This window comes from Phoca vitulina, unplaced genomic scaffold (genome assembly GCF_004348235.1).
Source record: "Phoca vitulina isolate PV1807 unplaced genomic scaffold, GSC_HSeal_1.0 scaffold21, whole genome shotgun sequence".
In the NCBI taxonomy this organism is placed as follows: domain Eukaryota; kingdom Metazoa; phylum Chordata; class Mammalia; order Carnivora; family Phocidae; genus Phoca; species Phoca vitulina.
In genome coordinates this window covers 23923003-23939624 of record NW_022589724.1, presented here as the reverse complement: position 1 = coordinate 23939624, position 16622 = coordinate 23923003, and the positions used below count along the sequence as shown (strand labels likewise).

At 42.3% G+C, this 16622-nt stretch overlaps 1 protein-coding gene across 6 annotated transcripts in view; it reads left to right on the top strand.

Annotated features, from left to right (window-relative positions):
- MAPKAP1 (MAPK associated protein 1) overlaps positions 1–16622 on the top strand; it is a 236231-nt gene that overhangs the window by 183886 nt on the left and 35723 nt on the right. For all 6 annotated transcript variants that reach the window (XM_032418388.1, XM_032418389.1, XM_032418387.1 and 3 more), the window contains one exon: positions 8351–8491. In XM_032418388.1, the coding sequence (XP_032274279.1) occupies positions 8351–8491 (141 nt within the window). The remainder of the gene's footprint in view (positions 1–8350; positions 8492–16622) is intronic.

Below are 16622 nucleotides of genomic sequence, written 5' to 3'. Positions count from 1 at the left end.
GCACATGTGTGTGTTATAGTATATCACCTATTGATTAGTTTTTAGAGACCAGCAAAAATGACTAGTAGCCAAAGGGAAGTGTTTAATAGAAGAGAAGTTTGGGGCTTATGAGGCTTTAGGGACTTAAAAGGCCTTTGGAAAAAAAAGATGTGATGGATGTAGAAAGCAAAGGGAGAGTTTTTCTCCTTGACTCACTTATGCAGCCAGCTTTGGGTCTTACAGAAAGAATGAAGAGAGTTAGGTTTTATCCCTGATTCTTTGTTCTGGCAAGGCCAGGCATGATTGTGTTCTCCTTAGATACTGTTATGGACCATGGATTTGGACACTCAAGCCCATCTAAGGAACATTTTTACCCAAAGGGTTATGTGGTGATTAAGGGCACATTTTTGGAATTAGAGAGACGTGGGTTCAGTTCCTAGCTCCAGCCTTTGCTACTTGTACGGCTGTTCTAGCAGGATGACATTCTAAGCCTCATTTTTCTCCCCTATAAAAAGGGGATAATAATATGCAACAAAAGGGCATTGGGAAAATTAAATGAGATAGCATATCTAAAGTGCCGAGCATGGTGTCTGGCATATGGTAAACACTCAGTAAATGTTAGCTGCTCTTGTAGTTGTTGTTGAAGCAGGATCACAGTCTGGCGGGTTGTCCAAATGGAAAACTAGGAATGGTGTATTAGGTTCTATTTACCAAGGTAAATAGAGGGATGATGTATGAACTTGGGTACTGTTATGGTTAACCTGTGTTGCATCAAACTTCAATCATGCCACCAACAGCATTTATTGAATATCTGCTATGTGCTCTGTAGGATAGAATGTTCCTGCCCTCAAAGGAGCTCATTGTCTAGAAGGGGAGAACAGATGTTTATCACACTTATCATTAGAGCCTTCAGAACTACAGGGTTTCAGGAGAGGGATCAGGGAAGATTCTAGACTAGACCTTGAAGTGTATACATTTTAAAGAGTGGGAAGGACATCCTGGCTAAATGGTATAACCTGAGCAAAGTCCAGTTTAGCTGAAGCAGGGATTGTTCTATGTGGGGAATAGCAATAAGGTGTCAAGATAGAGCAGGGCAGGGGTGCCTGGCTGGCTCAGTCGATGGAGCATGTGACTCTTGATCTCGGGGTTGTGAGTTCAAGCCCCATGTTGGGGGAGAAAAAAAGAGTAGGGCAGAAGATGGTTTATTTCCTCTTCATTTATTTATTTATTTTTTGAGACATAGGGGAGGGGGAGCGTGCCCATGGTGGGGTGGGGAGGACAGAGGGAGAAGGAGAGAGAATCCTCAGGCAGACTCCCTGCTCAGAACGGAGCCTGATGTGGGTCTCGATCCCAGGACCTGAGATCATGACCTGAGCTGAAATCAGGAGTCAACCCTTAACCAGCTAAGCCACGTAAGTGCCCCTATTTCCTCTTCACTTAGTTGGTTATTTGTACAGCAGTATTTTACTCTGTGCCAGGCCCTGGCATGGATACTGGATACTGTCTCTGCCTTTGAAGAATTTATCCCCCTCCACCTCTGGACCATTTTATTTTCCACTATTCCCCTTCACACACTCTTAGCTCCAACCCAATGCAAACACTTGCTGTTGCCTATATATGTGCTCATACTTTATGGATTTCATGTTTTTCCCATACTACTCCCTCTGTGGACTGCCTGTCCCCTTTCCATCATCTGGGAATCCTGCCATCCTCCTGTGTTCTTGAAGCACTCGCACAGTCCCACAGCTGTGGTGGGTGCTGGGTGACTATTTGTGAACCTGCTAGGATCAGTCAACCTCATCATCGAGCTATAGAGCATTTAAAGGGGAGGATGTAACAAAGGCCATTGTCTTCTGGTTGAGTTCTAGAGTTAGCATAGATCTTTTCGGAGAAGGGAGATTGAAGTTGCTTTAACTTAGAACTAGATTCAAGCTTTTTGACTTGGTCTAAGACTTACTGAACCATAAAATGAAGTTTGAAGTCCTGTGTAGTTTGTATCTATGAACAAAGGCATCTGCTGGTAGCATACAGTGAGTTCATCTGAGCTTTGATTTAATGATTAGCACCCATTTGTCTGAAAGGAGGTCCCATATGTACCTCTAAGTGTCTCCCTCAGTTTCAGTGAAATCACATATACAAAAACACTTTTTAAACGTAAAACAGTATTAGTTATAATTAGCCTTGATCCGGTCACCTGACGGCAAGCCTGTTACTCTTGTAACGTATATCCAAGATTTCTGTGTGTGTTTGTCGTCAGGCATGTAGCCATACGCAGCTGTAACTGCACTTTTACATCTCATCATGATTGTCCAAATGGACATCCAGCCACGGCATAAGAACCAATAAAGGCAGTGGCTCTCAAGCTTCTTGTCTTAGACCTCTTTACACTCTTTAAAATTATTGAGGACCCCAAAGAGCTATTGTTTATTGGGTTATATCAACTTATTAGGAATAAAAATAGAAAATTTTAAATATTTATGAATTCATTAAAGAGTAATAATAAATCCATTACATGTTAACAAATTTTTATGAAAAATACCTGTATTTTCTTTTGTTTTGTTTTCCATTTTCTTTCTCTGAAGAGCGTTTATTTTTGTTCCATCAGGAAGATAAATTATTGACTAATCACCTGAACCAGTGGGCAGTGTTTTATATATGCTTTTGCAAATTTCTACAATGTCTGGCTTTATAGAAAGCATCTTGATTTTCATATCTATTGCATTCAGTCTGCTATAGTATATTGTTTCAGTTGTAGTATATGAAGAAAATTTGGCCTAACATAGATATGTGGTTGGAAAAGGTAGGAGTATTTCAATAGCCTTTTCAGAGAATAGTGGATATTAATTTTCATTAATATACCGAAACTCAGGTGATTCTTTTTTTAAAAAATTATTTATTTATTTATTTATTTATTTATTTATTTTTAAAGCTTTTATTTATTTATTTGACAGAGAGAGACACAGCGAGAGCAGGAACACAAGCAGGGGGAGTGGGAGAGGGAGAAGCAGGCTTCCCGCTGAGCAGGGAGCCCGATGTGGGGCTCCATCCCAGGACCCTGGGATCACGACCTAAGCCGCAGGCAGACGCTTAATGACTGAGCCACCCAGGCGCCCCTCAAGTGATTGATTTTTAAAGATTTGTTGCAATGTGGAATCAGAACCATATCAGTGAACTTACACACTTGTTTTTACTTTGTAAGATAATAGGCATGAAAAGGGCGAATGATGTCTTACTGTTAATATTGTGAAAATATTATTGAGATTATGGACCCCCAGAATGGTTCTTGGGGATCACCCCTCCAGTGGGTCCTGGACTGTACTTTGAGAACCACTGATTCAGAGTTTACAGTTACCACCTACCCAGGCTGTCTCCTTGTTGCTGCCTGTAGGAAGGTGGTGAGGCGGGAGGGGAAGGAGAAGCACAGCGGGAGGAAGGTGGACTCGAGTTCAACAGATTTGTCCCAGCTCTGCCTCTTCCCAAAAATGGAATCTTGGGCAAGGTTTTGACCCACTCTTAACCCTTGATGTCAGAGTTACAATTTGAACCTACGTCTCTGAACTCTATGTTCAGGTTCTTTCCAATGTTACTAAGTCCCAAGGCCACTTCCCAGCCCTTGGCGCCCTCAGCACCTCCTCTTTCTTTCCTTTCCTTCCTTTCCTGCAGACCCTAGATGTTGCCTGCCTACTCCTTCCCTCTACCCGCTCTTGCTCCGGCCTGGTTTTGCCATTAAGATAGGTGCCGTTCCTGTTTCCTCCTTTCTACCTCTTTCCTCTAGATAGCTAGGCTCCTTCCCCTCTTAGATTTTGTCCCACAAACCTTTACAAATTGCAAATGGGCTCTCTGTCATTCTTCCAGAGCCTGGTGTCAGACCATCTGAGCACACTGGTGCTCAAGTCACTTTTAGGTCCCACCCCAAAATTTGATCTATCACAATACATCTTTGAGTTATTGCAGCTCGAGCGTTTTGACACGATACATTATGGTAATCCATGGCACATAGAGACATTAACACTCCCGACTTTGACAAAATACATTGTGAAGTCTTTGAAGGCACCATTACAATTTATCTTGTCATTCAGGAGGAGACCCAGTTCAGCATTAATGTAGATGAACACAGTGTGGCTTTTGTTTCATTTAATTGCTTGTGACCTTTTTAATTGCTCATTTAACAAAATACCAAAGGGTTATGTTTCAATTAAATTAACACTTTGGGAGTGGTTTTTTTAATATGTTTATTTCTAAGACATTCTGGTTCTCTCTCTTTTTTTTTTTTTTTTTGACTTTGAGTAGATAAAAATGTCTTCTCTTGAACAGAAGTGGGTTTTTAAATGTGAAGTTGCTTTTTGTAATAATTTTAACATGCAAATGGTATAGTGCCGATGTATGGTTGGGTTCATTCCTTTCTGGAGGGATACAAACAGTAAAGGTATACATGCGAAGTGTTTGAACTTTTCTCCTCCAAAAACATGCTTTTGGTATAATGCTCTGCTTCGATATAAAGTATCTGTTGCATGCACCGTTTATTGGGTACTTATCTCTGCCTTGTACTATTTTCTTTGTGTTCCTAATAGGAAGTCTGTAAGCTCCTAAAGATCAGGAACCCTGCCTTATCCTCACCAGTGTGCCTTCATAGTCTAGCATCCTGCTGGTATGGGGAGAGTCGTTGCAGGTTATATGGGTGACTGATCTATACACGCACACATGCCCCCTCCAAGCAATGGCACTCCTAAGCCTACTTGGAAAAATGGCTGTGTAACTCTGAGACCAGTTCATCAGATGACCTGCTTGGGGGTGGGCAGCATGTACTAGAGGCGAGCACAGAGATCTTCCTTCCTTTCCTACTCTCCCAGGTGCTGTTGCCCTTTTAATCACAAAAGCAAACACGCCCCTTGTCATCTGGGGCAAGGCTCAGAATTTACCCAAGTATCAGGGGGGCTTAAATCCTCAAATGGGATATGAATTTACACTGTTGGAGAGTAGAAGGTCAATGCAAGAAGCATTAGTGTGTTGAGCCAGCTCCAGCTATGTAAGTCTTGAACAAAATTAATATAAGGAAATTGACAAGCCTTGCTGGTTATTCCATAGCTTTAAGACCTCTACTAAAATCCTATCATCTCATCTGCCCATTATTAACATTTCAGCAAAATATAAAGTTTTCATTAATCTCCCACAGCAAATTTAGGAGTGAAAACTGGCACTTGTTTGAGCTTTTAGGACTACATTAGCTGGTGTATTAAACAAAATATGTCATTCTTCAGTAGCTTCTGTAAGAAGCTAAATCAATTTCCAGCCATATTTATGCACCACTTTATCTAAAAGCATCTGAATTATCATTTACAGCTAAGATGCTTTATTAGCAGCTGGCATTGAAATTGCTCAGTAAAAAATTATATGTCACGTTATAGTAATTTTTAAATTGGTTTTAATCCAACATCATAAAATGTAAAACTCTTAAGTGTGGGGTTTTGTTTTTTTTTTTTAGTCATTGGCATTTTAGCATAATGAGCTGTTACCCCTTTCCAAATCAAATACCTGCAATATTTAGAAAATACTAATTAGTAAAGAAAACAGAAGTTCTTGAGCTAAGTTGTATCTAATAATGGCATTTTCTCAGATAAGATGGCTTTAACTGATTTTTAAAACATGAAAGGATTTAAATATTTCACCAAAATTCTCCACAACTCTCGTATTTAAAAGGTTCTAAAAATAGAAATAAACATATCTCCGCAGTTCTGTTTCAGTGGAGTGTGTATTGGGGAAAATGAACGATTATTTGAAATTCTGTAAATTCTAGCCAGCATCTTGGTTTAAGAGATGGACATTACCCAGAAGACAGTAGTACTTGCAATGATGGCACCTCTGTCCAAAATTACAGGTGTCCCAAAGAAAGCTAGCAAGGTTACCTAATGGCCCTTATAGATGTTGAGTGCAACTCTTCTGATCCTAGTGAGGTGATGTTGGTTAAGTCATTCAGCCTCTCTGATCTTCACCTTCTTGTGGACATGGCAGCTGTATTCATTCAGTAAATTTTTATTGAGCACTTGCTTTATCCTGGGCACTAACAGGATCTAGGCTATAAAGGTGAGTAAAGCAGTCACTCTGCTTGCCCTCTTGGGGCAGAGACAGATAATGACTAGCTGTGACAGCATTCTGCAGGAAAATGCTGGGTGCAGTGTCGAAAAGAGCTGTACTAGACTTGGGGGCCCAGGATCAGGGAAGCTTTCCCTGGAGTGTCACTTGAGCTAAGCTCTTCAGGAAGAATAGGGAGGAGACCTGGGGGAATAGGTCAGGAGAGAATGAAGTGGGGAGAAGGGTGACCTGGGCAAAGAAGACAATATGCGCAGATGCTCAAAGATGGGACCATATCACGGACATTCAGTGAATGGCCCATTAAGGGTGAGGCTGCGTCTTCACTGTGGGGAGAGCATTATTATAGGGGCTGGAGTAATTTTAGCTGGGAATAATTGTAGGGTTTGGAAATCAAATGCACAATTCCTAATAAATGAGTCCAGTGTAAAGGCATCAGAAACCAACTTTGACTTAAAAGCTTACCTTGTAAGCAATAACTGTGGGAAGGAAAAGCATGTAATTGTCAGGCTGCCAGTTATGTCACAGAATTTTCCCATTTTATACCCAAATCTCGAGTTTTCCATTCCTCCAACTCTGTCCCAAGGAGTTCTGTCTGGGTTTCCCTGTGGGCCATCTCTGGGTGTTCCACACAACAAGACTTAGGGCACCTGCTCTGGTCGGCCTCTGCTGCGCAGGTGCTCCCGTCCCACTGGTGAATGGCACCAGCAACTGCACCTTCAGAAGACCACATTTTAAACTCTGGGGGATGGGAGATAATTTAGCTTTGCTTAGTGTGGCCCTGGGCACATGACTCTACTTCCCAAAGCCTCAGATTCCTCGTCTGTATAATACAGAAAATCAGTACCCACCGGGTTGTCACGAGGCTTAGGTGCATGTGTAAAGTGCTTAGCATTCATACACACTGGTTCTTTATGTTATTTTATTTTATTTTTTATTTTATTTTAATTTATTTTCTTTCTTTAGCAAAATTTAACAAGAGCATACCAGCTGCCTGTACTGCTTGCAGAAGATACAGAGATGAATGAGAAACTTTACTGATTGTCAAAAAGCTTCCAAATTAGGCCAGACCAACCACTCAACAATTTTAGTGCAAGGTTGAATGTGGTCCTTTATGACAGTAGAATAAAAATAATCATGACTGCTATTTATTAAGTGTATTTTGTGTTCGATTCTTTAAATATATTTGGCATTCTGTGCATGGTAAACACTGGGGTTCAGAGAGATAAAGTCACTTGCCCAAGATCATATAGCAAGTTAGAGGCAGAGCTAAAAATTGAATTGAATTTTCTGACTCCAGGGTCCAGTATAAACCAACTGCTATGGAATTCAGGAAGTGGAGTTTGAGCTGCCCTGGGTAGAGTTTTGACAAGTCCAGGGTAAGGTTGGGTGGGGTGTTCTAGGCAAGGGCCCAGAAGTAGAAAAACCTGGACTTGTGTGCAGTCTGAGGAGTTTGGGAGGAACTGCAAAAGGTATGGATGAGAAATGACAAGTAAAATTGAAAAATTATGTTTCAGCCAGATTATAGACAGCCTTGATTGCTTGGCTGAAAACAGTGCCTCATTCAGGAGGCCATGGGAAGTCAGGGAAGATTTTTGAGCACAAGCCTTCTTATTTGTCCCCAGTATCACATATCAGAGTACTGAGCGTGCACAAAGCTCTCACTAAACATTGAATGAGTGAATAAATGATCAAAGCTTTAGAAAGCCATATGAATCAGAAAGTCCTGTGGTGGCCGGATTGCAGAGAGTGCCTGGTGGCCAGAAGGCCAGTGAGGAGACTGTTAACAGCCGTCCAAGCGGGAGCAGGCTCGTGCCCACACCAGTGGAGACTGGGGCACAAGACAGGAAGCTGATGAACAGACAGTTTGAGAATCTTGGAAAGCATGAGAATTCTTCAAGAGCATGGATTACTTTTATGATCAGAAAAAGTATTATTAGGAGAAGAAACAAGAAGTGCGACCACCCATGCTTTTGTGGTTTTAACTTACTCTCGTGGAGATGGAGAGCTTCTGGCAAGCAGCAGTTTTTCTGTCCTTGCGTATCCCTGCTGCCCAGCCAAGGGCCTGCCATAGAATAGGCAGTGTTTGTGGAATTAATTGTTGAATGATGAATATGCTACCATTCTCTGTTTACTGGAATGGCATTATTAAGTCATCGCTCAGCCTTTTCTTCTCCAAATTAAATAGCCCATATTATTTTAATTTATCCCAAAGCATTTTAAGCAGACACCATTTGCCAAGCCTCATGTATCTTTATGTGTTAAACTGCTTTTTCCTCCCCAGGTTCAAGGGCAGACGGAGTTTTTGAGGAGGATTCACAGATTGACATAGCTACAGTACAGGATATGCTTAGCAGCCACCACTACAAGTCATTCAAAGTCAGCATGATCCACAGACTACGATTCACAACTGATGTCCAGTTAGGTAAGTGCATGAACTAATGATGGACCGGACCCTTTGTATCAGTGGTCAGCGTGGGAACAGGGAATGAAACAACATCCAACTTTTATGTGACCTGAATGACTAACGGTAATTTGTTTTCAGAGAAAATGTTTAAACAGTGAAATATAAAGTACCTCCTTGTCCCCACCTGAGTGCTCTGTCTTGTCTTCTTTTTTATGAAGCAGAAGATTAGAAATAGAACTAACTTGAGACTCTTTTCAAACTGATTGACTTCTGTGAGGTTCCATAATTCTTACCATTCTGTAATTCTCTTACATGCTATCCTTAGAACTGCTCTGTAGCTTTGCCACTTGCCTTTTTTTGCTCAGGTGAATTCATTGCTTATTCATTCATGCCTTTATTCAGGAAGCTTTTTAGTGATCTCGGAAGTTATATTTGGATCCTCACCAAATAATCCAGAATTAACTTTCAATTAATATTTGGGATTAATTTGTTCCAATTAAGTGCTAAATTTCTGTTTTGACTTACACATAACAGGAGTAGAAAAAGTGTCATCGTAGTCAATATTACATCAGCAGCCCAGCTGTCATTTACAGGGACCTGCTGTGTAGTAGGCCCTGCGCTAAGTGCTTTACGTACATTTCTGAACTACATAAAAGGTAGGTATTTGTACCTTCCCCACCCAGCAAAGAAGGTAAATGAGGTGCCAGAGAGGTGACGTCTCATGCCCAAGCTCACACAGCAGGTAGGTGGTGTCAGGAGCAGGACACTGGTCTGGCCAACTCAAGTGCATCTGGTCCCTAAGAAAGGACACTGGGAGGAGCGGGGAGCAGTTACGGATGCCAGGCTTAGGGAGCTGACCTGTACCCTGGCTCTGCCACCTGCCTCGGCCACACCGCCCCTTCCCAGGCCTCGTCTGCTTGTGTGTGAAGGGAGGAAGTTTGCATGCCAACTCTGAGGCCCACTAATTATAGGTTTCTCACAAATGCTCTGTATGTGTCTCATAATAAAGTCTTTTGCAGTTTTGGTGTTAGTTTGGCTAATTTGTAATAAGCCTCAAAAATCTTCGAATTAAAAAAAAAAAAATCTCTTCAAATATTCCTCCCCAACCTGACTGACTGGAGCTTGAAGCACACTGACAGGACAGCTGAGTAAGTCAGAGAGGGACATCAGACTCACAGCAGCTCTGAGTCGTGGCTCTGCCGGAAGTCAGCTGCATTAGGCAAGTGTCTTCATCTTGCCGAGCCTCGATTCCGTTCTGTCTGCGTGGGAGTATCAGTAGCACCAAATTCTTCAGATTGCCTCGGGGGGCAAGTCAGATAGGCCATGTGAAGCACTTAGCACGGGGCCTGGCGGGTGGCAAACTTCCTGTAAATGAGAGCTGTTAGTGGAACACGCAGAGGACAGACTCTGGAGCTAGAAGCCAGGGTTCAAACCCTGGCTCATTTATTAGCTGCATCACCACTGGTTCAGAGCCTCAAGTTTCCTCATTGGTAAAGTGAAGACAATAGTCCCTGTCTCATAGATGTGGTACGTAAGGGAATGAAATGTCCTCACACATGCAGAACACCGAGGAAGGCACCTGGCACGTAGCAAGGCCTCAGTAAACACCAGCTGCTAGGATGATGGTGATTCTAACAGACTGACCTGATGAATTAGCACCCAGGAACTTTGAACCAAACCATAGAACCCACCTTTTTTCTCCTTTCTGGACCTGTTTCAGCCTCCTCACAAAAACAAACAAAATGCTAAATATCTAAAATGGTTTTAAAAAAATGCTTATTTATAATGTTGATTCTTAAAACATAGAAATCCCTGGTGTCTTTCTTCCTGGGGCTGCTTTTCCTGGTTCTTCTCATACAAATAAAAATAATGAGGATGTTCAAAAAGAAGCCAGATTCAAAAAAAGGGGAAAAGATCCATACTATATTATTCTATTGTATAACATTCAAAAATACACAAAAATAGTGTTGGTGCTATAGTGGTAAACGTAACTGCCTTCCAGAATTACACAATGATCTATTGTGTGGAAGTAATGATGGTGGTTTTCTAGGGGGAGAGGAGGCTGTAGTGATTGCAGGGGAGTCTGAGGACGCTGGTAGGTTTCGTCTCTTGATCTGGGCACTGATTTGATTACGTGAGTGTGTAGACTTTGTGGAAAAATCAAGTTATAGATACTCTTAGGACTCATGCACTTTCTATTGTATATTTCTAATAAAAGTTCACTAAAATAAGAATTCTACTCAGACGTCTAGTTTGTGTTTGCGGCAGTACCTTCCCAGTAACAAAGGAGTGAGTCTAGTTTTAAGAACCCAGTAAGTAGCCTGGCTGCAGCCAGGGTACAAGGCGGGGATTTTCCCAGGTGAGCATCGTCAGTAAGTCCACGGATTCCCGAGGTAAAAAAGCAATGCTTTGGAAAGATAACCAAGATCGTGGGCTTCTTTCCCACACATTTTTCCAAAGGCAAAAAAGCCAAATTTTAATTCATCAGATTCTGACGTGTATATTCACTTAAAGGAGGAGGCCCACAAAAGGATCTGTGGGAAGAGCCCTAGTCTGTAGTCAGGACTGGGTTTAAATCCCGCATTAGCACTTAATGCAGTGTCACCTTGGACAAGTCCCTTCTCTTTTCAGTCTTAGTTTTTGTCATCTATAGAATGGGAATTGTAACATTTACCTTTCAAGATAGAAAAAAAAGTGGCCCATAGAAGCTCTATTCTGAACAGAGGCTGGCTTCTCTTAGTGTTGCTAGTATTGTCACTCTTCCCTGTTTTGCCTATGGCTTTCTGTCCTGTCTACCATCTTGAAATTAACCACGTCAGTCAGATGAGGTAGTGGCGCTGTTGGCCAAGTCTCACTTGTAGCTACAGTGGAGGAGACTTGTCAGGTAGAAATGGATGATGACAGCGATGCAGGTATCTCTCCCTAGGGCAGTAGTTCTCAGAAGTGTGTCTAGAAGCCAGGTCTCAGTCACCTCTGGATGTTTCCATGGTACACATGGCACCCTCTGGTGGAGAGACATAGCTCCAAGGAGCTTCTAAACAGTCAGGTGCTGCCAGAATACGTGTTTCAATTGTGAATCGAAGCTCAATCTTTAGCATGATAAACAGAAATTTCATTAATTAGTCCTAAGGAATTTTGTGACAGTCACAGAAACTGTGCCCATGAGTACCATACCATGCAGGAAATAAAGCTCATTTCCTGTTGCCGTGTAGATGAGTTCCGTATGTGACTTTAGAACCCCTCTCCCTCCTTGCAAAGCAGGTAACACCCTTTCATTTTAACAGTAACAGCAACAAAAACCTGCAGAGTGATCCAGGAATTCTTTCTTTCCAAAACTGAATCTACTGTAAAGTACAGGGCAGCAAACAACGCACCTTTTACGAGCATTTGAGTGAGCAGCTGGATTCTGAGATCAGTAAATAATTTATTTTATTTCAACTGACTAGCCAGGTGCTTCAGATCTTTCCTGACACTGATGGATGGTCTCCTCCACTCATCCATCCTGTGTCAGTCAGAGCAGAGATTTCACTTGCCCCCTGTGGCAGGTTCTTCTGAGTGGTAAGTGTCTGTGTGCGGCATTTCCCCAGCAGCCCTGCTGATTCCACAGAAAACTGCCCATCCGCTCTGAGTCCGTGGTATGTAGGAGCACACGGCGGCGGCAGCGAGCAGCATTCCCCAGCTCCTCGGGGCCCTCACAGCTGCTTCTCAGGGTAGACGTGGCCCATGCTCCCATTTGACCCATCTGCCATCTGCTTCTGAGAAAGTCAGGCGGGGAGGGACTCAAACTCGGATCTGCAAGACCCAAACTTAGACTGATTTTCCACCAGACTTTTCTGTGATTGAAAAACTTCATTGGAGTCCATTAGTGAAACTTATGGCAAAGACCTGATCTTTTTAAATAATATTAACATGAAGAATTACAGTTTTTGAAAGTGGTTATTTATCAAGTGCTCGTTGCTATGTGCCAGGCACTTTGCTGATCACTCTTCTATTCTTGTCTCCTGTAATCATATCACTATTATTGGATAGTACTGATACTATCTCCATTTTTTATATGAGGAAACTAGGATATAGGGAACAATTACTTGTTAAGTAATGAAGCTGGGATCAGAACCCAAGACTGCCTAAGGCTGAGTCCTGCACCTAACTACTGTATTATGCCCTGAATGCAAATGGTCATTGCACTCATGCTCTAGAATTCTAGGACAATTTGCAGTATACGGTGAACTTTCACCCCATCACCTTATTTAATCCACACAGAACATTGATGATACTACTCCCATTTCAGGACTCAAAAAAAAACAAGGCTTGGAGAAATAAATGAAGTAATGTGATGTATACAGAGAATTTAGTGTTTACTGGCACACAGCTATTACTATTTTAATAAGCACGAACTTTCTTTCCCTCCCTCCCAGCCATCAGGATATACAGTGGGATATCCAGTCCCAGTTCCAGTCCCAGTAACAGAACTGGGACTGAAGCCCAGTCCCATACAACAGACCCAATCCATCAAGCCGTGGATGCCTCAGTCATTAATAACTTGCCTTCACAAAGGAAGTGATTACTTGGTGTTGGCCAGTTCCAAAAATTCTGCACATCCTCACTCTTGTCCCTGCCCTTGCATCTGGAGGTCACGTCAGTGTAGCACGTGTGCTGCTCTTCCATCCTCCGTTCACCTCATTTGTCAGTCCCTGTACTTCTTCCCTCTGGGCCCAGACCCGACCTCAGAACCCTTTCTAACACAGCCCTCTAAGCAATTCCTAGCAGTCAGTTGAAGTTGGTTCCTAAGGTGAAGTCTGTTCACCATCCCCGCTCTGTCAGCCTGGAAAGTTTACCACACAAAACCATCATGCCTAACCATTCCGTGATTTCTCAAAAACATTCTGGGAATATTTCATCTTGTCTGCTTCCTCTCTGTGTTGGGCCTGAAAGTACTGGTGCCCTTAAGTGTACACTTTTCTTGAGCTTATATCAAGTTGAGGTCATTTCCATTAACGTGATCTCCCGTGTATCTGATCCCGTGTGCCTGACCATAGGATCAGACACTAGGACATGTGTGCTGCCCAAACATGCCAAGGCTGACAGCTTAAAGTGGGTATGGAGAAAATCAAACTAAAAGGGTCAGATGGTGAATGCCAGCCACTAATTAGGAATGCCATAGTATACTATCAGTAAGTATTTGTTGGCTGCCTGGCAGAAGCTGAATTATGATGCACTAGCCAAGGGGCTGCCGGAAACCCATATAAGAAACAAAGCGGAGAGGACCAAGATACCACCATTGTATTCCTCTTATTTACACAGTATGTTAGAGCAGTGATTGCAACCCTGACTGCGTATCAGAATCACCAAGTCCCTGACCTCATCCCAGACCTGCTAGCTCAGAATCTCCCCTTAATTATGTGGCTTGGGAAATACAGCCTCTCGGTCTCCAAAGGACTTCCTTGCGAAACCCTTATCTCTTTGTCCAAGGCTTGTTTTTACTGAGTGGGCAGGTCAGCCTGATTTCCCTGATAAAGGGTCTCAGGCTGAGAAGTGCTTTGATAGTTGTGCCACTGTGCTAACTTGATTCCTTCACCTTATCATTTGTCAGGCTAGACCTTCCCCATGGCACCAAAGGTTTAGGTTACTGAATCTGTAATATCCCGTGAACTCCATCTGTGTCATAATTGCATATATAACCTAACATCATTCCGTAGAAGATATACAGATTCTGGGTAGGATTTACAGATAAAGACTGTGTCACAAAATAATCTTGCTGAAAGGTTCCATGGTTACCTCCACTATCTCTTCATAAAACAATCCATATGTATAATCATAACACTTGTGATCATAGTAGTTATTTATCAAGGGTATCAAGTACAATAGCACATATCATAGAGAAGGCATAGTGGTTTCATCTCATAAACTGACTCCAATCAAGTTTGTAATGGCTGCCCAGAGCATTATGCTGAGGCAGCATCTGGAGCTGTGTCTGAGGGCAACATAAAGAAACTCTGTGATTGATTAAAAATGCCTGCCCTGGGCCTGAGCATGATGAGAGGCAGCATATTTGCCGTCTATTGTCTTCCCTGGTTTATCTGTCTTATTGCAGTTATTATTTAACCCCCTAGTCAATACCTACAAGCCAACGCTCAAGGAAGACTTCATTACAGTACCATTTCTTAATGTACAATATGCAGACTTAAGAAGCACGTTAACACAAAGCTAAGTGAGTGAAAGCAAACGGCTGTGGCCTGCACTTTTTTTTTTTTTTTTTTTTTTTTTTAACTCTGATGCTCTGTGTGGCTCTACGAATAAAATACTTGCCCCTGTTATTTTCCAGTTGGGGTACCTATGGAGTATAGTTCGAGTAATTACATAATCTGGAAATCAGGTTCTCAGCAAGTGGATGGCTTTTCCTTCCATATTTCTCTTTCATTTTCTTACTGAATACTAAGGAGATACCCTCCTCCATTCAGATGCACGAAAATGATCATGAGAGATATTCATCACACTTAGCTCCAAAATCCCTGGGTCCACTGAGTAATTTGAGGATGGCAATTCTAATATCACTTGATTGTTGTGACAACATTTTCTGAACCAAAATTTGGAATAGAGCTTAACAAATACTAATGAGCTTATGAAATAGCAGGACAAATACTATCAAGACTGCCTCCAGAAATTTTTTTTTTTAACCACATTAGTGCTTAATGCAATGATTGGATTGAGGGAAAATCCCCTGACAGGGAATGTCAGAAACTCAGGGTTTTTCCTAAGTGTGTACCTTCCTCTAATTCCCTGCTCCAGATCTACCCTTTTGAGAACACCTGTTGAATAATCCAGGGTTACTATTGACAGACAGGTTCCTCAGATGGTTGAGAAAGCCTTGAGAATTGGAAAAGTTGAGAGCCACTAGCATAAAGAAATTAATAAGGGTGGGATAAGGGAGCGTCCATCAAGGTTTGTATTCCTTTTACCACGCCCTCACCCTTCGCACTTGAGCTCCAACGGTGTACTAGGGCAGGGCCTGAACATGAGGAAGATCTGGTCTTTCCCCACTCTGCAAGTGATATCATAAATCTCTTAGGAAATGCCATGCTGCTTCCCAACTTGACACTGTAAGCTCACCTGAAGTATCTATTTGCCAGGAGCATATTAGTTTGGGAAACTATCTCCCCTAATACACAATCTTTGTAAGTGCCTTCTTTACAGAGAGGGCTTAGTCCTCATCCAGGGACAGGTGTTACTGGGTGAAACGGCCCCAGGTCTCATTCAGTAAGCTCCACCCTTGTGCTGAGCGCTGTACTGAGTTTGGCTGTACATTCATGGTCTCATTCATGTTCAGGCCACCCGTTGGGTTTCATTCCAAGGATAATGGCCTAGTCAAGTACACTCAGACTTGTCACTGAGTCTCTAACTGACCACACATTGGAACTGGCAGCTCTTAGCTGTGGTTCCCAAAAGGTTTCAGATGGTTAGCCCTTGAATGGAACCAGTGATTCTGGGGCCCAGTACCCCACTTGATCTCAAGAATGTAAGGCTCTACTGGGTCTCATTCTAGTTGTGGCCAAAATATGATAGTCTCATCTATTTTGGGTCCCTAAGGGAGACAGTGCTTTTCATACTGTAATGCATTTGATCACAATGTGAATATACCCACTATATAAACTTAATGCATTGAGACAGGAGAGCTGGTCTGTTTAAACCCTGGCTGATAGTCTGGGGATATGAATTATGGGTATAGCTCTGTCATTAATGCGTGACATCAGACAAGTCATATCCCCACCCTGAGCCTCAATTTCTTCATATGGAGAATGTAAGCCCCAGACTAGGTGATCTCTGAGGTCTCATTAAGCCCGAACAGCCTTTGTATCTGATCCTGTGTGTAAATTCAGACAAGTTTCAAAGACTTCCCTGACTGCTCTATGGATGCTATCGATTGGCTGTGTGGATTCAGCACAATCCACTCCAGCAAAGAGTTGTTCAGTGGCACTCCCAGGGGCTTTTCCAGGCTTTCATAGGCTCTAGGTAACCCGAAGACAAGAGGATTGTGGAATTATATAAAAAGCTACTCCAGGATTTAACAACAGTGGAGCTTTTCTAGTCTTAGATTCAAAGTTGTAGGAAATTGATGAATGAACCACAGCTCATGATGTCTGAGCAAATAAAT